We start from the raw sequence: 15,906 nt of genomic DNA on the forward strand, positions 1-15,906 counted from the left end.
CGATCGCATACAGATAAATTCACATGATATGTGAATTTATCTGTATGCAATCGATCATTCAGATCAGTTGAAAAAATTCCTAGGTTTCCACGTGAACGGATAATATTCTTACAAACAAACATTATATTATATGTAGGTCAACAACTAGATATTGAAGTTTGTAAAGTCTTTGACGTTTAAGTATGAGCTTATGTGTGTATATGTTTTTGTGTATATCAGAGGTGCTCAAACTTTAATTTTCCGTATATACATACATACGGTAAAATTAAAGTTACACATTAGTTGACTACTCGAATTGTAAAACTTAGTATCGTCATATATGTTTGTATTGTTGCATTGTATTTATTTTAATTTTTTAATATTACTTGCATATATCATAAGATTTATCTGACGTGTGTATTGTATTTATTTTTAATTTTTTAATATTACTTGCATATATCATAAGATTTATCTGACTTTCATTGAAACGGTTCCAACAAATTGGCAACCTTTACCCATTTCTTGCAAAGTTCTCAGCATCTTGAATTTCGCTGATTTGTATAAAATGCTGCAAATTTCGAGTTTTTAAGCATCTCAAAATTTGGCGTTTTTTATAAAAAAAATGCGGCGAAAATGTAAATCTAAATGTATGTCTTTATGATGCTTTGTTAAAATTATTCTAATCGATGTTTGTAATTGGCCAGGAAGGCGCATTGGGGTTTACGTGTTAGGCCTTCCTTATATATATATATGTATGTTTGTAAAAAAACAATATATGTATGTTCCACGACAGGAATTATCCCATGGCGTCACATATAGTTAGATTATTTTTGTCCATAAGTACTACAATTTTTCAAACAATACATAGAATACAATAGAGACATTTGTAAATAATCAACAAAAAATTTGATACAACTCAAATTTTCGAGTAATATGTTATTTTTATTTTATTCATTTAATATTTGATTTATTATTATAATAAATACATTATGTAAATGGACAAATAATAATAATAATAATAATATTATGACCAACGTGACCTGACAGGTTGCCCCAATGCGTCTTACAAAAAAAAAAGAAAAGAAAAGTAAAAATTGGCAATCAATCGTCTCATTCAAATAGACTCGTGTGGAATCTCATGAATCTGACCAGCTCATCAACATGACAATCAAACAGGTCCAAATCTTCATCTATCATATTAAGGAATCGGATAGCCTTTACAAGAGACGAGTGATTGAAAGCAGACGTTTTTGCAGCAACAGGTTGGAAAAGTAAACGATGACGCAAAGCTCTGCCGCATTCAGGCGCCCAAAATCTAAGTTCCGATAAAATCGAAGGGTTGTCAATACTTTCCTTTAAATCGCCAAAGAAATATTTGGAAATGGCAATAATTTTTTCTCGAAGATAGTGAGTCAATGCCTAGCATAGCTTGTAAAAAGGCAGTGGGAAATAAATAGGGATAATATTTATATTTCCTCATATAAAGGCATCTAAGAACCTTTTTTTGAACTTTTTCTATCAAAAGAGAGAATTTAATTTAATTTAATAATATTGTATTACGTAGGTAGCATATTTTTTTATAAGATTCAACAAATTCTAGATGACAATAACTGGAATATGTGAGAAACCGAAGTGAAGGCAACCGATTTATTGGATCCGTCACAACAATAAAGTTGGAAAAATTGGAAAATTCTAACAGGAGGCGGTTGATTTGTATTTTTTAATAACCACAAGATCTCGTCAGCAGCGTATTTGGCCAGGACTTGACCCCAAAACCTCTCTACTGGTTTATAAAAGCTCTACCAGTGCACTACGCTGTGGCTAATTATTGTGGAACAATGGCGAATATTGTGTCACATGAGCGTCACTAGGGCTATTATTAAACAAACTAATAACTGCATACTTTCGACCATTTATATTGAGCTTACCTGGTCATTCAAATTATCTTCGTAGCCTTACGTTAGCCATTGCTTGGTGAAAAAATGTCAAATCTTCTAATATTTCAGTCTGATTTTTCCATTCACATTATACATACACATATAATTCGATCATGTTCGTTTGTTCTTTCTTCTGTATCTTCTTTTATCCATTTTCCTGCTATTAAACATATGTGTCCCACTCATTGACACTTACATACATACATACATACATATATCCAAACACTACAAATTCAGATAGGATCCTATTTGCAGAACTTCATATGTCCATATTATAAATAGATTATAACTTCAACAAACGGGCTTAAGAGGAAAATGTCAAAATCTGATATTATAAGTGCTTAATTAGAGCTAATTCATTGATAGAATAAGCTTAGGATATTTAAAATATAGAAAATGGTTGGTCGAGAACTTTTCAAATGTACTAAACTATTCGAAATTTTAAAAGAAAAACAGGGTTTATTCAGTATCAAGTGTATTTTTACAATATTAACTTTTTGGATTTGTACTTTAAAGGCCCATTTAATCAGTCATTATAATGGAAAGTGGCATAGTCATCTTTTTTCATTTCGAGAAATATTTCACAAAACATTCAATATAATGTTTTGCTTTTAAAAATATTAAAATTACTGTTGGCCTGTTATACGTATACTCTGCTTTTCCGAGATTCTGGACATTTGGAATTAAAATAATTGTTTTGGAACTGAAAATTGGACTTCCGTCACATTAAAATATAACGGCTTAAATATCGACGGTTACAAAAGTAGATATTTGATGATTTTTTTGAACCTGCATTTCGCTTAAAATAATAATAGCTTACGTTCTGTACGGCTCGTTGATTATTCCGCAAAAAGCGATCTCGCGAAATCACTAAAATCTCGGTCACGGAACATCTGGCACCGAAAAACTCCATCAATCGAAAGCTAATAAGTACAATCGAAATATTGTACTAACGAGAACTCATGCAACAGATGTTCCATGATCAAGATTTTAGTGAGATGTGCGAGATTGCGTTTTGCGGAATAATCCGTTTACCGTTTTGTATAGAGGTATCACACATTCTTTCAATACGATTTCCTATCCACCAATAAAATTATATTACATGAATTTAAAATAATAAATTTCGCTAGTATTGCTCAGTACTATTTCTAATGTGTCACACATAACACTTACAGATGTTGAATTTTAAACTTTTAAATAAGAAACGTACCAAAGTTGTATGAACTGGTCCCTATCGGTGTGTTTCGTGTGCCAGTGTTGAAGCAGCGTATTGATGAGCGGCTCCACGTTGGCCGTACCACGGTCTGATGTCAGTGAAGAAGAGCGTCTCGAAATGCACCCAAGTCGATACCGAGCTGGTGTCAGTGGCGTCCTCGTACGACGCCGAGGGCGAAGCCCCACGGGCAGGGTCTTCGCGCCCCATCGGGGCTCGGCCCCCCAGACACGCCCGTCGTCTTCGCCGCACCTTCAGCGACGGCCACTCCAGGAACACCAGCGAGGAGTACCTCCTGGACAGCTGCACGCTGGACAGCTCCTTCGGCCTCGAGGACACCAGAGAATGCTCCTACAGACCGAGATTCTCAGAGGAGCGCCTCATCCCGGACAACTTCTACCCACAGAGGCAAGAGATGGTCTGCAGCTGTCCTCACACCTACTACTATACTAGCACCCTACCCAGAGACAGGAGGAGCGACAACCTTTACTCCAGCGAGCAGAATATATCAGGAAGGATCGTCACAGACAGGTCGAGCGAGGAATTGATAGTAAGCCAAAGGAGCTTAGATAGAAAATTCAAATCCAACAAGCCACACGTATCTCCGATAGATAGAAAGAAACCGACCAGAACTAGAGCGACCAACAAGTACGAGTTGAGCTTCCTACCAGTCAAAGAAAGATCTTTAGATGGCAGCGACTACCAATTCAGGAATTATAGAAATGCTTGCTCGCCTGGAAGGTGCGTCCATTCGAGCATGTCGGAGCCACACGCCCCACAGTTCAGCAACCGTTTCGACTTCTCTGGAAGCTTCGAGAGGGACGCTTACGATTCCCAGCACGCTTTCGCCAACAAGTGCGACGCAACTTTTGACAGCTTCTACGCTGAAGATGTCGACGGAGGCAAAAGTTGCGCCAGATCATTGCCACCCCATTTCGGCGACGACGAGAGGAGGTTTCCACCGAGGGGTGTCGAAGTCAAGCTGGATTCGAGACCGAGGAAGAGCTACGGTTTGGGTGGCAGAAGGGTTATCGTTCCCGACGGATGCGAGCAGGATGAGGGGTTCGAAGCTTTGTACAACATGAGCGGATGTCAATGCGAGAGGTGCGATCACGCTGGATATCCTGGAGGATACTGTCATTCGCAGGTGAGCTTTCCGAATTACATACGTATGTAAATTTAATTCTGTGTGCGGGTGTTTGTGACGGCCAGGAAATTGATCGGAAATCTGCTAGTTGCGTCTGCTAGGATGTTGGGTGCTCGGAATTTTGTATCGGTGCTTTGGATTTGAGTGTTGTGTTGGAATTAAGTCAACAGACTGCTGTGTCGGTAGTAATGCTTAAGTATCAAAATAAACAAAGCAGTTATAACTGCGCTGAAAGCTCGTTCTGAATATTTACACATACTAGGGTTACTACCCGTATCCTTTTAGGAATAAGTTTGTACGCATTTTGGCATATATCGTATATGTATGTATGAGTCGTCAGATAAACTTTTCAAAATATGTGCTATTTTTTTTTGCTTGTTTGAACTCATTTTATTTTATTTTTACATTCTTTGGAAGAAGTTGTTCAATAATAATCATTGCGGTGTCGTCAGATTACAACGAAAATCATACACAATGTATTATAAATGATTCACTCCACTAAAATCGTATTTGGAATAGTATTTTCTATACGTATACAATATTGGTATTCATTAAAGAAACGAATTTAACCTTGAATTTTATTACACCTACCGTAAATATAAAATAAATTCACGCGTATAAATTTAAGTTAATGGTCCTTACTCACAGAATATAACAACACTGATAAGAGACGTAATTTACAGAACAAAAAAGTGTTACACACATTTTCAATTCGTATTAACGAGTATGTTTTCCTTTATTCAGACTGAAAACATTTTGTTGGCAAGTTAATATTTAGCTTGATTATGACTAACTTCCGAATTCGTGTAATTTTTTTATCTCTGAATTAAAATTTCTGTTTTTCCATTTACTACGTACAATATGGTGTATAAATATATACTTTGAACCATTTTACTTTTTTGAATTTTAAAACTGCAGTTTGTTCGCCCGTTGTGTTTTGAAATAAAAGTACATACGTTCTAGCTTTACGATTCTAGTTTATGTATATTGAAATTTCATAAATTTGAAGTAATTCTGCGGAATGACTTTTTGTCACTTGGTCAACTAATTATAGCAAAACACGATTCTCGCTTTATATAACGATGTCATATCATGCAAGAGACATTTTTTTTTATAAAAGTGACACTTTTTAGCTTCCCAATTACCGTTAATACTAATGGATGTATTTTTTAAATAAGTATGTATATGTTACAGTCGAAGTATATTTTCATTACTACTACTTTTCTACTAGCCTTAATCGCTTACAGACAAAAAACAGTCTTCTTTTTATTTTTCATGTAACGAAAGTGAATTTTTATCAGTCGTGTTGTTGTATAAATGGATCGGAAATCATAGCATTATATGTTACAGTCGATGTGTATTTTCAGTTGTAATATACATTTATGCCAACTGACGTTTTAGGTCATTCATATTCGAATACAATTCAACTAGTAAATTATATATTTACAAGCGCTAATACACTTTCAATAATATGCGCCAGTTGTAGTATAACAGTTGAATTTTGACAGCTTATGTCTTAGACAAACAGACGAATGTCTTAGAATTCAATAATGCGTTAATACTTGCTAGGTATTACGAATGAAGGTAATGAGTACCGTCTTACTATTGCTCAAAGAATTTGTTCAAAACAAAAATGTGACTTTCCAAATCAATTTACTAGTTGAGTGAGGTTTTCACGAAAACCTAGCCTCTCCATTGAATCTGTTATGCACTGATAGTTGAACTGTATTTTCAGTTGTAATATACTTGGACTAGTTGAAATGTGATTCGCCATATGAATCAACTAACGTGGGTTAGCGGAATATATTCCAACTAGTCAAAATACATTACAACTGAAAATTCACATGAACTATAACAGTAACTGGTACCAGGTTAGATGGAATATATTCCAATTAGTCAAAATATAGATACACCGCAATTTTAACATAATATATATATACAAATGCGTTTTATATGTTGTATGTATACTTGATGTTATTTCTTTGGTTAATCAAATCTTACCCCTTTCTATCCTTTCCTCTTTGAACCCTTCGCATCGTACGTCACGTCCAATTTCTTTCTTTTCAATCAAATTCATTTCCACTGTTCGCTGTGTGCGACTTTTACTGAATAATTTGAAAACTTTCAGGAGTCACTACGAGGAGACAGTCGTCAGGGAAGCAGAGGCCTGTCTGGAAGTGGAATAGGAACACCATTAGGAGCACCACCCAGAGCCTTGGCCATCAGACCACCGAGCCTCACGTCCAGCTCCACGGGTACATCTTCCAGTTAGTAAGAAGTACTGATTTGCGAACACTTCGAAACAGACACGTCGAATGGTGGGGGATGGGGATGGGGGGAAGGAACATTCGACTGGGATAGTCTTGCTTAAAACCGTTTTAATAAAGTGTTATTCCCCATATGTAATCCGTTCGAATCGTCCGCATTTGCATGAAAATGTTCGCAGTTTTCCCGAAGATTTACATAGGCCGAGCGAGGGATTTTCGCCAGCAATGAAATTTCGTCGCGGATTCAATTTTTCCGACGGAAAATTCTAGAGGAAAATTGGGTGAAACTGTCTCTGTTAAAAAAAAAAAAGATGAAATCAAGTCACCTCAAAGGGATGAGGGGTCGTCGTAATAAATTATTCCGACTTTTGTTGAAATATTACTTGCACGGATTATTCCGATATTAATTTGGAAAGAATGGGCATGGTTTGAATGTAATCTTTTTTTTTTTTTATTACTATTATTTTTTCGCATAAAGTATGCAATTCTATTATTGTCTTTTTATGCGTGCTGGAAATATATTGACGGAGTTAAATGCGAGTGCGAGCGAATTTTCATCGGTGCGACGTGCTAAATTGAATTTTCTTCGGCAATTTTCATCTCGGTTAAGTGACAGTATAGAGACGTCAATAATTTTCAGAGAAAGGACACTTTTCTTTTTAAATATGAAAGTCTGTGCGAAAAGCACGCTTGAGAATATTTTGACAGCGTTCAGATATATCTTTCGCTTTTTGTCGTGTCGTACAACTTTCCCCCCCTTTTTCCCTTCGCATCTTCACATTCTCTCCGCTAATGCTCGCCATCTTTTATTTCTGACACACATCCTTTCCAAAGTTATTTCTGCTTACGTATGTATTATAAATGTATGTATAAAGATATTACGTGTACGCAAGTGACTGACGTGTTTCATAATTAAAACATTAGACTGTGTCGTTACACTCTTATCTTTGACCCAGATACTACGCGGCAGTTTCCCAAATTTTCCTCGGTGCAAAATCCCGTTCAAAACAAAACTATAAAGTCGACCGTAATATGATGCTTTAAAAGTCGAAATTTGCCATGTTCGCGTTGTTACTTTCGGGGAAAACGTTTTTCGTTTAATGATATTTTACGATTCGCTTATCGTACGTGTTGTTTTCGTTTGCGTGGCATGGTCTGTGTCTTTAATTTTGGCAGTGGTTGAGTAAGCAAATTCCTCAAAGCTCTGTAACAACCCCTATTTAAGTAAGTCCCCCGGACTTTCGAGGTCTTGTTCTTCTTCGACCTATTAAGGTCTTGCTAAATTTTCCCTCTTTAGCTAAATTCGTTCTCGTCGACACTTCTTGTCCTTACAATGGTTCTCGTTGGAAGTTTAGTCCTCTTCATTGTCTCTTTGAGCGCACAAGTGTAGGTATTATATGTATAAATATATAGACACATTCTCTTGTAGTTTTTTTTTCATTCAAACGATATATTGGAGGTCACATATTTTTCGATAGAAGGCTTTTGAAGCTCTGATCGGAGATGTATTTTCTTTGTGTACGTGCAATTTGCGGACGAAATATGAGCATCGAACGTGGAAGATGAAACCGAATTCGAATATCTGTACGTGTGGAGAGATGTCTATCGATTTTCTCGTGCCTTCATCGCGTTTAATGTACTAGAAAATAGTGAAAAGAAAAACACGTAAAGCCGGCATGATGACGTTATTCGTCACGTTCACTTCCTTCGTGAATTCTTTTGTCAAAAAAAAGGATCCTTTCTCCTCGTTTTTCCCGAGAGGTATTAGAGATCGCGCTCGTGCTTGACCAATCGCATTCTTTTTTCCCAATACACCCTCCCATGCGAAATAACCGCACGGAGGGTTCATTTTACAGTGGGGGCATAGTTAGAGATAGATGGGTCGCGACCTGTAGTGTGTAAAGTTTGAAGTATGATCTGATGATAAATTACCTTTAATTGAACTGTCGTTTGCGCCAGAAGTAGAGTTGGCCCAGAGGCATTGGTATGCGATTGCGACTGTTCTTCTGGTTGCTGGAGCTGCTGGAGTTGCTGTCCCCTTGGCTTTGAGGGTTTCTGCTGGTGCATCGTTGGACGAAAGGCTGGAACTGGCTGCAGCTCTGTTGGCTTCGTCACCTCTGATCGATGGGCATAATGATTTGCCTTGGAATATTAGGAAGTTCTTACACAACAAGCTGAAAGACTTCAGGTAATATATGATAATCTAATTGTAATAAAAAGTAGGTGTACTCTGTATTACCCGGCTTCGCTCGGTATTTGTCATATAAACCGCTTAAACATTGCTAATCTAATAGTAAACATTTTATTAAATTTATTTGAATAGTTTTATTTTATATAAATTTATTTGAATACTCATTTTTACTTTATTTTTATTAAATTTACTGTCACGAACAAACAAACATACATACATATGTAGGGTTCGAGATATAGGGAAGATTGCAGGAGAGAGACATTAAAGGCGATCTTAGTCAACCTTATACGTTTATTGTACAATATAAGAATATACACACGTGCGCGCACGCACCGGGCCGCGGCCCCACTCTACTATCAACTGTCAGTTGGCATCACACACTTCTGACAATAGTGTACACTCATGTATACCACTGTTTGCCATTACTCTTCAACATTATGCTCACACCAATTCCCACACACATAAAATCCCACACATATATAGTAAGTCTCTTATAAAAAATTATATGTATACCAGAATCCGGCGCCTAAGACCCCGTGGCTGCATCCCCTAGGACTTCGCCCCCGAGGGCTTCGCTATCGGCGCCTTTGCCCCCGAATTCTTTGAATCGAAAAAAATCGAATTATTTGTTTGATGACGTCACGGATTTACGACCCAACGAATGAAGGTTACATACATAGAAATTCTCATTCCAAACTACATATATGTATATTAGATAATACAATTGTCCGACCACATCTTATGATCTGTGGATTTGTTTTAAATTTAGTGAATAATAAAATATAGGAAAGATTGCAGAAATAGTAAATCAGAACAATGAGAAGTATTCTTAATGTTTATTAATACACTAGAATAAAATCCATGTTGAATGAAATTAATTGCATAAATTTTAGGTATTTACTCACGTATAGGCTAGATAAGGAAATGTAACCTATAAGTATATATTTTAATGAGTATTTTGTAAGAGGATTAGATATATGTACATAATTATGGTACTAGGGGAAGTAATAAATTAGTATATGATGGTTATGTTAATGACAATTAGCTACCAGATGAAATTAGTTAAATCTAATATCTATGTAATATATAATTTCGAAAGAGTCTTTGTATGTAAGTTTTGGTTCGTAGAATCCGTGACGTTATCAAAAAAATCAAATTGTCTATGACGACGATATCGGTATTGATTTCGATTCCGTTTTTGATTTCGATACCTTTTTCAGTTCCGCATCCGGATTCCGTTTTCAGTTGCGGGTTCCGATTCCCTTTTATATGTATAGGTATATAAAAGACATTCGTTTCTGATTGACTGTGCGTTAAATATTATTTTTTTCGATTCAAATAAATTTAATATAAAAACAAATTAATAGCCATGTTTAAGCGGTTTTTATTAAAAAAATACCGAGCGAAACCGGGTAAAACCAATAGAAAACTATATTGACAGATTCCTGGTAGCCCTAAAACAACACTTCCATGTGAATAAATTGTTAAGTATAGTTTATTTTGTTTTTTTATTCGTTATTGGTAATTGTTACGCATATGGAAATGTATGTGTATTATTGATTATTAATTGATTTTATTTTTACTTTATCTACAATAAATGAAGTTTTGTGATCATGCGAAAATTCGAACTCGAGATTTTTTTTATATAATTATCAAAATATTGTTGTTATAAATTTGCAATTGAGTTCTTAAATAAATAATGATAAAATTCAGCACGAAATTTTTAACAGGTAATTTAAAACCAAAATAAAACTATGTACCCCTTTCTTCTAGTATGTTTAAAATAAAAACTCATAGAATTATAAAAAAAAATGTGTTAGTGATAATTTTTAAGTATTTAATAATATCGTGACTTTATTTTTTGTTGCAGATTTAGCGAAGACTTGAGAAACATTCCACCTTGGTCCACGAGCCCTTGGAGCCATACGGATTTACCTAGGCTTAAGCAGGGACTCATATCAGCTCAGGTAAGCTTCACATTCACCTACTATCAGATGAATTTAATCGAAAAATTCCTACAAAAAAATACAATACGCATATTAGATGTACATATGTACGTATTAGCATTATTTATGTGTTCAATATGAAATGTTGATTTATTCTCCTATTTTAATAGCCATTAATCACGGCTACGGTTCGACGTATTGTGTGGTTGATTTATCGGGCACTGAAACGCGGGTTCCAAATTCAACATAAATTATACACATTCCTCGCGTTATTAATTTCTCTAAATTTTAGTTTTATCTCCAACCACTACCTTATATTTGAAATGTGTCTATGTGTTACATTGTAGTGTCGTACCCACGTTAGTCGTAAAGCGGTATGATCATATTTGACGCTCGCATGACTTTGTTCGTCATGGCGAATGTACATATGTATGTATGATGCGAAATTAAATTCGGGATTTGATGCGGAAAGCCACAGTAGTTTTGCCATAGTGTCATGAGCACCAAATTGCTCTACATTTCCCCCATGAGGCTGTGAAATTGTATGTCGGTTTTGGGGAGACCGCAAACGTAATCGATGCTCGGTGTATGTGTGTGTGTATTGTGTTTGGAAAGCTGCGGTTCTAAAGTCACGATCGCGAAACGATTTGTCTTCTATTCAAAGATTTGCTGAAATAATTTAGAGCACTTTCCGCCCAATATTCATATAAATTTGTAGCCCTTTCCGAGTGGTGTTTTCCATAGAAAGCGTGGCCGTAGACTTTACGGCGTAGAGGACTTGGTAAGAATGTCAAGCAATTGAAATATCTTTCATCGCATTATATTTTAAACAAAACAATTATATAATAATAAATTACGATAATATTTAAATATGTGAACATATATTTTTTTTACATACATACATATACATATGTATGTATACCAAGAAGGTCAAATGAGTTTTCCTGGCCTATTACATACATCGATAAACAATTATATATACATATGTATATCTATACAGTATCATAGAGACATATATGAACAAAAACGATAATACTAATATTTCGGGAAACACGTACATTTTATATAGTGGGTAGCATATTTTTATATTATAATCAACAAATTCGAGATGCCGTAAGCTCCAATTTGAGAGAGACAGGATAGGTTGCAAATTTTTATGAAGCCGTTTCAATAATTAAGTTACATAAATTGGCAAACTCTAAAAGAAAACGTTCGATCTGTAGTCAGATACATATATTCAAGGTATGGTCAGCAACACCAGGCCAGGGAATTAGCCCATGACCCCTTGGTTGAAAGTATTACACGCTAACTACTGAACTATTTTGCTGGTTTCATAATATAACATACGTATCTATAGGTAACATATAATTTCGAAAGAGACTTGGCCTTGTCAGTGGCCTTGATTCCGATATTGATTTCGATGCCTACATCCGGTTTCGATTTCGGTTCCGATTCCCGATTCCAATTTCAGTTCCAATTCCCGATTCTGATTTCTGTTCCGATCCTCGATTCAGATTTTCGTTCTGATTCCCGATTCAAATTTCAGTTCTGATTTCCGGTTCCAATTTCAGTTCCGCTTCTCGATTCCTGTTTCAGTTCCATTTCCCGATTCCGATCCCCGGTTCCGATTTCAGATCCAATTCCCGATTTATGTATCAGTTCCAATTACAAATACTGAGCGAAGCCGGGTAAAACCACTAGTATAATATACAAATAGTATATTTTAAACAAATTGCAAATTTTTATAAATACCAATTTGAAAAAAAAATATACAGAGTATAACAAATTTAATAACATTCTAATATATTTTATTTTATCAATCAAAAAATCTTGAAAATGCTTTTAACAATGTTATTATTTTAAATATTTTGCTTAACTCAAACAATTCATCAGTATACGACGAAAATCCATTATTTGACATATATACATATTATGAATACAATTTTTTTATTATTTGCGGTTTTCATATGTATGTTCATAACATATTCATACGCATGTATATAATACAAGCTTTTTTCTATTTAAATTATATCTATGTATATTGATAAATATTTAATTACTTAAATAATGATATTATATGTAAATATTTACATTGGTACATATAAATATTATACGCATGTAACATAATATTCATATGCGTATATAAATATAAATTGAATAATTGACGTATTATTTTACTGATAATAAACCATATTTGCCGTTAGTATATTAAAGTTTGGTTTATTCAAATGAAAATAATGAATTTTCATTTTATGCCGACGATGTAATATTTAATAGGGGTTATTATAACAGCCGACAAGAAATACGTCAGTTTTTCATAAAAATGTTTTATAATTCATTCCGAAAAATATTTGAGAAGAGTTGTTTTATAATATTAAGCATACTCGCCAAATATACCAGAATATAATTTCTCTAGAGAAAGCCCTCTTTTTTATTGTATGTACATAATATACCTGTGTATTATATGGATATATGTATAATATTGTTAATGAATATACATATGAACATACATGCTAAAACAAAATAACATTTTGGAAAATTCTAGTTTATAACATTGGCCGATTCGTTAATTTTAGACTTTGTAGGCAATTTTTTAAGCTTTAAATGTTTCGTACGATGAATTTATTCATACGTACAGTAACTTTAAAGTTTGAAATATTTCATGAACTGCATGAATATATTGCATATATATTTTAAAATAGAACAATAGTGCAGGATGAATACGATATAAATTTCGACTCTAAAAACAAAGCGCACTTGAGTTGCATTGTTCTCTTAGTACACCGTTAACTTGAATTAGGTAACTTGTTTGATGTACGACTTTGTTGTATTTTATTTTAAATTAAATTCACCAGCAGTCTATGTCTGCTGCAATTTTGTGAAATACTTTTTTAATACAAACTTTAATTTTAAAGGTATTCTAACGTTTGTAATGAATGTTGATTAATTGATATGGTAACCAAGTGAACAAATACCATTTTTCAACCATATGTAGCTTCTATTATTAATTACTCTGGCGATTTAAGTATTTTGTAAATAGCATATGGGAGTGATCTTATTTTGCTAGAACATTGTAAATGTAGAAATGAAAGCGGTTTAAAAATTAATTACAAGATTTGACCGTTAGGAGACGAAAATGGCATACTAAAGGAAATCGTGTAAAAAGAGCTATATCGGAAAAGTATCCAGTGTTATAGGTTCATCTTATGTAATTAGCAGCCTTACTTTAGCCAAGTTGTAAGCGTGTAACGTCTAATTACAGCGTGAAATCGATATTGGAACTGGGTCTATTTGGGTCTACGGACTGTTTTATAACAAAACTTATTCGGGTGCTTGGCCAACTTTCATAAATTACACGTTTCATTAGCGATTAAGTGTTTGCGAAGATAAAATTTAATTTACAACTTTCGAGTTCAGTTTGTGTACATACATACATAATATTTGATAAACATATTTTGCGGCTTTCGCTCGAGCGTAAAATGCAAATGTGGCATTTCGCATTCGTCATCGCCTGTTGCTGTGTAATGAGGCAAAAAGCTCGTTTTTTTTTCTTCTCTCAGCTTTTATGACGATGTCATTACAACCCCAATATTTTGCTTGCCCGACTTAATAAACACGTCTGTAAAAAATGTACTATATACTTAACGAGTAATTCAATTAAGCGCGATTTGCAAGCGAAACGACTTTAGGCCGATAAGCGTTAGCAGTCGCTATAAATATTTAAAGTCGCGTTTAATTAAAGCTGTGATATATTTTTAAATTAACTGGAGGCATTTCTTTTTAAATATTTTAGCGTTTTTTTTGTGTTTGGTGTTTTGCCCGTTAACATTTCAATGGATAGTTTTTTTTTTGGTTAAATAACACTGAGCAACAAAAAAAATTACCAGAGCGGAGACTAATCAAACTTTACTAAGTTTGACCAATTGAATTCGAATATGATAATAATTTTTGTTGGTTCGTTTTCGTTTAGGAGGTATGAGCGTTTAAAAAATGCGCAATTTTTGCTGTGTTCAAAATAAGTATTGGAATCAATAGTCAGATGTTTTTCCTATTCATTGTGATATTTTATTGCTTTAAAATTCTGTAAAGCAATGAAATATCAGACCGCTGTACTATGTGAGGTGATTAGTCTTTGCTCTGGTAACTCAAACATGTGATTTTTTGTTGCTCAGTGATAATTAAAAGGAATTATGTAACATTGGCATTGGTCGTATGATTATATCATCGGTTGCTTTTATTTATTTAAAAATACATGGGGAAGGCGGCAAAGCCAACAGTTAATAATTAAACTAACCCACTCTAAGATGAGTGCTTTCATTGAACGTAATAAGTATAGACATAGGACAACTATAATGATTTTTTTATTATTTTAAGGACTTCAATTAAGTCGCTTCTTATTTTTCTTGTCTCCAGTGTAGTGAGATTCATTCATTTTCAACCTCTCGTTAAATGAAAGTAATTACATATATCGTATTCTAATTACGGTCTGATAAAAGTTTTTTTTTTTAGATTAAAATGTGAATAAAATTATTTGTTTTTTAGCTTTTTTTAAATGATTTCAAACATCAAAGCTTAAATTCTAAACATGATCTCCGAATTTGTTACTTTTTTTCGTATTTTAGTGTAAAAACTATAGAAGATAATGTCAAATAAAAATATGTACATACATATATACACAGACAAAAAATACATTTATACGTAATCATACAAAAACAATAGCATTATAATAATGGCAGAAAAAGTAAAAATATCAATTAATAAAATACAAAGAAGCCTTTCACCTATAGCCAGCACCAATATATGTATTATATAAGAACCAGCCGCAAATACAAAACATCCCTGCGAGCCCCAACTGGAAGAGAGAATATCAAAATTACACTCATACATTAAATTATGAAAATAATGAGCGCAGGCTACCTTACAAATAGGTTATAAATATAGTATATTTGCATCGTAAAAAGCATCATGAATTTGTAGAACATTATTTACCCGTATGTGACAATGTGACAATCGAACGCTTTTTAAATGTCGATGATTTGTATAAATTTACAAACGGTTAACGGTTAAAAATATATGTATATGTATGTATGTATATAATTTGCTATCGTCGTAATGTTCGCATACAAAATTTTTCAATGTAAATATTCAAAATTTGAGTGGTTGATATTGACATTCTCTCGAGTCAATTTTCTTTTTCGATAGGTGCCATTCAAACTGAGATAAAAT

General features: G+C 34.0%; 1 protein-coding gene across 1 annotated transcript in view; it reads left to right on the top strand.

The window, feature by feature from the left end:
• The first annotated feature begins 6,120 nt into the window (after positions 1–6,120).
• Positions 6,121–15,906, top strand: part of LOC143912079 (dipeptidase 1-like) — a 107,821-nt gene continuing 98,035 nt past the window's right edge. The window contains exons 1-4 of the mRNA XM_077431251.1: positions 6,121–6,147; positions 6,405–6,543; positions 8,503–8,731; positions 10,605–10,701. Of these exons, the coding sequence (XP_077287377.1) occupies positions 6,121–6,147; positions 6,405–6,543; positions 8,503–8,731; positions 10,605–10,701 (492 nt within the window). The remainder of the gene's footprint in view (positions 6,148–6,404; positions 6,544–8,502; positions 8,732–10,604; positions 10,702–15,906) is intronic.

Source organism: Arctopsyche grandis, chromosome 5, assembly GCF_051622035.1.
Source record: "Arctopsyche grandis isolate Sample6627 chromosome 5, ASM5162203v2, whole genome shotgun sequence".
NCBI classification, from domain to species: Eukaryota; Metazoa; Arthropoda; class Insecta; order Trichoptera; family Hydropsychidae; genus Arctopsyche; species Arctopsyche grandis.